Source organism: Malaclemys terrapin, chromosome 8 (assembly GCF_027887155.1).
Source record: "Malaclemys terrapin pileata isolate rMalTer1 chromosome 8, rMalTer1.hap1, whole genome shotgun sequence".
NCBI classification, from domain to species: Eukaryota; Metazoa; Chordata; order Testudines; family Emydidae; genus Malaclemys; species Malaclemys terrapin.
The window spans coordinates 98,161,376-98,168,499 of NC_071512.1; the positions used below are offsets into that span (position 1 = coordinate 98,161,376).

Consider the following 7,124-nt stretch of genomic DNA (forward strand, 5'->3'; position numbering starts at 1 on the left):
ACACTGAAGGCTTATACACTTATGTCGGTATAACTTACATCGCTCAGAAGGCTTGCCCATTTTGGTTAGATGTATTCCTGGAGATTTAATCACATGACATAAACTTTAAAGATTAATCTTTAATTCCTGGAGACTCCAGACCAATCCTGGAGGGTTGGCAACACTAGATGTGAATAAGCCATCCCCCTGAGTGACATAAGTGACACCAACCTAAGCGCTGGTGTGGACAGCGCAGTGTGGGCAGGAGAGCTTCTCCCGCCGACATAGCTACTGCTTCTCACGGAGGTGGTTTTATGATGCCAACGGGAGAAGAGCTCTCTCCCATCATCTTAGAACATCTTCACCAGACGTGTTACAGCGTCACAGCTGCAGCACTGTAGCGTTTCTAGCGTAGTCTAGCCCGCTTTTAACTCCACCTCCATGAGAGGCGTCAAGTCAATGTTGATGTAGTTAGATCGGTGCAGTGCCAGTGCACGCACTGCGTTGCTTACGTCGACTGATACTGGCTGTAAGGAGCCGTCCCGCAGTGCCCCGCACTGACCATACAATCGACACAAGCGCTTCTGGGGAGGACGCGCACCGCCAACAGGAGGAACGAAGTGTAGCCGCGCACAAGCAATGTTATTATTGGAAAGGCTGTCTGCCGACGTAAATTAGATCGCCTAATTGTGTAGTGTAGCCATGCTGTGATTCTGCCTCCCGCCTCAGAATCACTGTGGTTTATTGTTTGATTTCCAGTAGCATCCAGAAGCTCTCATGGAGAGCAGGGCCGCATTGTGCTAAGCACAGTATATACACATAGTGAGTGACAGAGTGTAAGCTTTTCAGGGCAGGGACTAAGTAGACAAGACAGACAAAGGTGGAGGAGGGGATGGAGGAAACCGGTGCAGAGGTCAAATGTCACCCCCAAGGTGATACCGCAAGTCAGTGGCAGAGCAGGGAGCCAAGTCTCCTGAATCCCACTAGACCCATGTTGCATAAATCTACATGATGAATGTTAAATTTTGAAAGGAAAAAATAGAATGTAAAACCACTGTTTTCCTCAGCAAATTATCTCTGCATGTTACTTTCCTACACCTGCCAGTGATCTGTGTGCACACATCTGCTTGCAGTTAACAGTCTGTGTGGTACAAATCTTCCATAAACAGCCGCTGCAAAGGAGGATGACCATCTTCATGATGGAACCAGGGATTGCTTCCCAGTGCACAGAATGAGCCTCTTGCGTGAAGTTTCCCTTGGACTGACTCTTTCTTTGGAGTAGAGATTCAAATGGTAAAGTGTTCTGCCCTGGCTCCAGTGAGGAAGGGTGGTCTGGTGGGTAAGGTACTGGACTGGGCTGTTGGCAAACTGGGTTCGATTCTTGGGTGTCCCATGTGATCTAGCATCCCTTGTTTATTTAGATGACAAGGGGCAGGAAGTGTGTGTATGTACGATTCTTGTGTGTCCCATGTGATCTAGCATCCCTTGTTTATTTAGATGACAAGGGGCAGGAACTGTGTGTATGTACGATTCTTGTGTGTCCCATGTGATCTAGCATCCCTTGTTTATTTAGATGACAAGGGGCAGGAACTGTCTTGTACTGTGTGTATGGGACCCAGTCTGATTTGGGATCTCTTGACACTAATGGACAATGCATAACAAACAGTAGGAGAATGTAAGGAAAAGGCCCCAGTGGAAATCCAGATGCCATCGTGTGCTCAGTGCGGTAATGGGTGAAGTATATAAAATGACATACAGAGACAGGGCTGTATCAGGCTCTTGTAATTAGCGTAAATATTTTTCTGTCTAGCTGGGCCCATGAAAGGATGTGAGTTGGGCTGTCCATGTGATTTATGGTCATTTTAAAGGAAGCCTTCAACTCGAGAGCAAGGATCCATTTTCTCCTCCCCTTGATTTAATGCACTCTAGTTATTTAGTAAATCTTCTAATGGTTCTATAATGTACTAAGTGTAGTAAAGTGACACAATTTTTTCCCTATTGATTTTATTGCATCTTATCAGTTTCATAAGAGTCTGATTCTAACGGAGTTAGTTAGAATAATTCAATAATTCATATTGTTAGTGTTTGGGCCAAGCCTCGGTGGGAGGTACCTTTAAATATTATGGGGTTTTTTTGTTCTTATTTCCTTTTCCACGTGGTTTATATGTTTGTCTTCTCCATGTAGAAAGGCCAGCTGCTATATAGGCAGACACAGATGCAACACTTTCCATAGAACTATGGATTAGGGGGCCTGATTCTCCATTGCCCTGCTCCTCAGGTAGGCAGTTACACTAGTGCAAAGTAAAGTGTACTGGGGTCAGTGACTGCACAAGGTGCATGGCCATGAAGAACCAGCCCCATAGCATTTTACATCATCAGAGTTCACTGTAGCGCCTGATTTGTCTTCTCAACACACCTGCAAGGTAGGTATTGTTACCCCATTTTCTAGAGCGGGGGACACGGAGGAGTAGAGCCCGGGGACACTGATGTACTCAAGGCCATTCCAATATTAGAATGCAGAAGATCCTAGCTCCCAGTCCTGTGCTTCATGCTGTTCAGCCACGTGGTGCTTCATACCCGTGCCTGACTCACTGAGTGATTCCATTCCTGAAAAGCTGCTGACTTGCTGGTGCTGGGTGTAACATTTCCCACAGCTGCAAGATAGACCAGCAGGGTCTATAACAGAAACCGTAAAACTCCCATGTTTTGAGAACTCCATGTACTACATGCATAGACTGTCTACACTATAGCAGTTATGGCCCTGCAGCTGTGCCTCTGTAGTGTAGACGCTTCCTTCACTGATGAAGGGGGTTTTCCATCAATGCATTTAATCCAGCTCTCCAAGAGGTGGTAGCTACATTGATGGAATAATTCTGGCGACCTACCTGTGTCTACAGCAGGGGTTTAGGTTGATCTAACTATGTCACACGGGGCATGACATTTTGAATGATGTAGCGAGGTGGCCCTATGTTTTAGGTGTAGACTATGCCTGAGGTGGGTCCACGCTGAGTATTCCACAGAGAGCTGGGAGGAAGGCAGACCGGTCAAACTGTTACATAGACATGCCTGAGGAGAGGGTTCCCTCACCAGTGCAGAAAACAGTGCTCAGCTGGTGACAAGAAGACATTCCTACGCTGCACTAAGCAGGGGGTACATATGGTTAGAGGGCACATTAGACACTACCATGGCCCTGCCTTGGGGTGGCACTGAGCTGCACTGCCCCATGGGGAGCACAGGAAGGCAGAATGCTGTGCACGTGCTCTCAGATCCCTTTGTGGGATGCAGCCTTTACCTGACCAGTTTGACTGGCATCCTTCCCACCCCACTGCTCCCCAAGGAAGGGGGCTGGCAGAACCAGGCCCAGAGTATTAACCATGTGGTGTGCGGACACAATTCATGTGTAAAGCCAAGTGTGCCAATAATGGGTTACAAACCGGTCTGAAATGTGTGGCATTGGCAGGATCTTGGATAACTAGATCCCAGGATAAAAACAACAAGGAGTCTGGTGGCACCTTAAAGACTAACAGATTTATTTGGGCATAAGCTTTCGTGGGTAAAAAACCACTTCTCCAGATCCTAGGATGGTCAAGTTTTTCTAGATTGTCAGAAGTGCTCTGAATCGCATCCCAAAACAAAGGGATCCAATACACACCCTGTTGTGTTCCCAATGGATGCTGATGCAGAATTTTGCTAGCCCCAAGTGTTCAAAAATCATGAGTCAGGCCCCCAGAAATCGTGAGATTGGGTTTAAAATTCATGAGACTTTTAAAAATGATAAATGTAGGGTTCTTTTTCTTTGCCTTCTCCTTTCTGAGCCTTTAGGTTACACTCAGATCATGCACTTTTAAAGATCTTCTCCACTACTGTGAGGACTAGAAACTTTACAGTTTTTTTTTAATGGAAGCTGAAATTCTCACATACTCACCTGACTCCAGCAGCTGGGGCTTCAAGAAAAACACTAGATATCAGAAGACTCACAATAAAACCGTAAGCCTTGTCAACATTGGTCACTTGCTTGTGGATGCCACTAGTAGTCTTCTTTGTATGACATGGTGACAATAGCGACAGTGCCACTCTCAGCTATGGGAACTGCCTTGTACTGTACACTGCACAGTACTGATGAAAATCCCCACTCGGTGCAGTCTTGTGAGTTTTAGACGAGCTTCTTTCTTCCCCCCCAACAGTTGTTCCCGTGAACGTCAGCTGCACGCGAACAGATTTCCAGATCCAGATTCCTGTGCAGTCTCTTGCCCAGCTGGAGAGAAATAAGATTTATTTAGGGACCCCATCCTGTCCTGCCCAAGTGGTTGGCCTGAACTTTAAAATACACACCCGGTTCGACACCTGCGGTACTGAGTCCCAGGTAAGTGATCAGTATAAAAGAGAAGACTGAGAGGGGACATGATAGCAGTTTTCAGGTATCTAATAGGGTGTCATAAGGAGGAGGGAGAGAACTTGTTCACCTTAGCCTCTAAGGATAGAACCAGAAACAATGGGTTTAAACTGCAGCAAGGGAGGTCTAGGTTGGACATTAGGAAAAAGTTCCTAACTGTCAGGGTGGTTAAACACTGGAACAAATTGCCTTGGGAGGTTGTGGAATCTCCGTCTCTGGAGATATTTAAGAGTAGGTTAGATAAATGTCTATCAGGGATGGTCTAGACAGTATTTGGTCCTGCCATGCGGGCAGGGGACTGGACTCAATGACCTCTCGAGGTCCCTTCCAGTCCTATAATCTATGAATCTATGAATCTATGAAAAATAATAAGGAGTGAATCCTATTTACCTAAAACAAATACAGTAGGATGATAAAAAATCTGCATCTAATGATGCACATGCACGCACGCATAGTAAGAGACAGTCCGTCTGCTGAAGAGCTTACAATCCAAATATACAAGACTAAGAGTACGTCTACACTGCAGGGGGTGAAAAATCCTGCAGCACCAAGTTTCAGAGCCAGGGTCAACTGACTCAGGCTCACAGGGTCCAGGTTATGGGGCTAAAAATAGCAGTGTAGAATTTGTACTTGGGCTGGAGTCACTTGCAGGGTTTCAGAGCCCCAGCACCAACCTGAGCTTGAACATCTACATTGCAATTTTATAGCCCCACAGCCTGAACCTGGGCTTGTTGCGGGTCTTTTATCACAGGGTAGATGTACCAAAAGGGTCTGCGAGAAAGGAACTATTAGCCCCATCTGTGTAATGGGGATAATGGATGAAGTGAGTGGCTCGAGGTCAGAATTTTGTACAGTTGATTTAGGCTATGTTCTGTTGGGTCACTGTAACCCACATGAACGCAGGCCTGAGGCAGAGGACACTGTGCACCCAGCATTTAGTTACTCAGATAAAAACTATCCACATGCTTTTGGCAGCCCTGTCTAGCCTGAGCAAGCCCCACCATGCATCCAAAAAACTCCATGCACTGGACACACCTCTGGTCTCTCGACATTATGCCTCTGGTAAACTAGCCCCAGTTCACTGAAGGGGAAACTGAGGCACAGAAAGGCCCACTTCTTTATAGATGGGTCACTGATTCTGGGTACTTTACTTTGGATATCCAACATGCGGCTCCATGGGTCTTATTCAGAGATGCTGAGGTCCTGTCACTCCGGTTGATTTCAGCTGGAGTTTGGGATTCTCAGGACCTAGGTGCTGGTCAGCCAAAAAACTGAGGAACCCAAAAATCAGTGGCCATTTTTGGAAAAACTTGGCCCAAGTCACTTGCCTAGGCCCACACAGCAAGTCAGTGCCACAGCCAGGAACAGAACCTACAAGTCCCAACTCCCAAACCTTTACAGTGGGTGTTGGCCTGACATGGTTGAGTTGCTGAGCACTTGCAGCTCTCATTAATGCCCCTGTGAAAATAAGGCTCCCTATTTCTAGGGAATTTGATCAACCTGGTTTCTGCCCCATGGCCTGTCTTATTCATAGATTCATAGACTCTAGGACTGAAAGGGACCTCGAGAGGTCATCGAGTCCAGTCCCCTGCCCTCAATGTTCGTTCTCAATGTGTATTCTCAGCGCATGCTTTCAAGCTGCTGGCAATGAAATGCCATGAATACCCTGTAACTCTCCTTTCCCGTGAAGAGCCTAACTCCGGCTACGCCCTGAAACTTGTTACTCTGGGGGTTTCGTTTTTATGAATTCATAAGGCTGACCAGTAAAAACAAACCCTTGCCCTTTAAAAACTTTGTCTTGTAGAAAAGAAACCACACGTCTGTGATTGTCAGTATCCTGTATATCGACTTCTCGGCTGGGAACCAGGAGGATATTCATGAATATGAAGTGCAGTGCGAGCCTAAGAGGAAAGAAGCCTCAGTAAACCTTCTCTCGAGCTCTGACCCCTACCGGCTGACCCAGTACGCGGAGAACCTGGTAGAGTCCCACGGGCAGGATGCAGACACAGTGGAGTCCTATGAGAGCAAGAGCCAGGACACCAGTGACATTGTCTTCATTAGCATCTGTATTCTTGCCGGTATCCTCATGGTGATTGCTGTGGTTGGACTAGTGCTGCTATAGGACGCTGCCTTCGGCCCAGTTCCTCCTGGCCTGCCCTCCGTCCCCGTCACAGACACACACGCACAGCCAGTGGCCTTTCATCCTGGATCCTGGGCTTAGAGTTTCAGTGCAGCTGCTCAAATGGAAGCTCAGCTTCCATGTCCTGAAACAGAGGTTGGGTTCAACCTCCATCTCCTTTCTGTTCTCTGGAGAAATCGGTGCAATAGGCAAACCGCTCCTCAGTTATATATTTTTTTCTTTTAATCTGTCAATTGGGTTTAGGAATCTGATTCTTGGGTTTCGTGACTCTTCCTACCACTGTTTCCGGGGTGGGGCTACAGTAAGGGGTGTAATATTGTTTGCCTCTGGCTAGAAATATCACTATAAATAAATGTTGGCTGAATTTTAAAATACAATACACTGGGTAAATATAAAGCCCATACCTATCGGTCTATACACACACACACACACATAGCCAAGGTGGGGGAGGTAATATTTTTTACTGGACCAGCTTCTATTGGGGTGAGAGACAAACTTTCGAGCCACACAGAGCTCTTCTTCAGGTCTACGCTGCATACCACCCCCAATTGTAACAGCCATAGGATAAATTGCTTTTATCATACCTCTGTGACCAATTCAGCTGCTCTCCCT

General features: G+C 46.6%; 1 protein-coding gene across 1 annotated transcript in view; it reads left to right on the forward strand.

Annotated features, from left to right (window-relative positions):
• Positions 1–6,811, forward strand: part of CDCP2 (CUB domain containing protein 2) — a 29,058-nt gene extending 22,247 nt beyond the window's left edge. Inside the window, exons 7-8 of the mRNA XM_054038216.1 lie at positions 4,164–4,342; positions 6,177–6,811. Coding sequence (XP_053894191.1) covers positions 4,164–4,342; positions 6,177–6,494 — 497 coding nt within the window. The 3' untranslated portion in view covers positions 6,495–6,811. The remainder of the gene's footprint in view (positions 1–4,163; positions 4,343–6,176) is intronic.
• Positions 6,812–7,124: the final 313 nt, after the last annotated feature.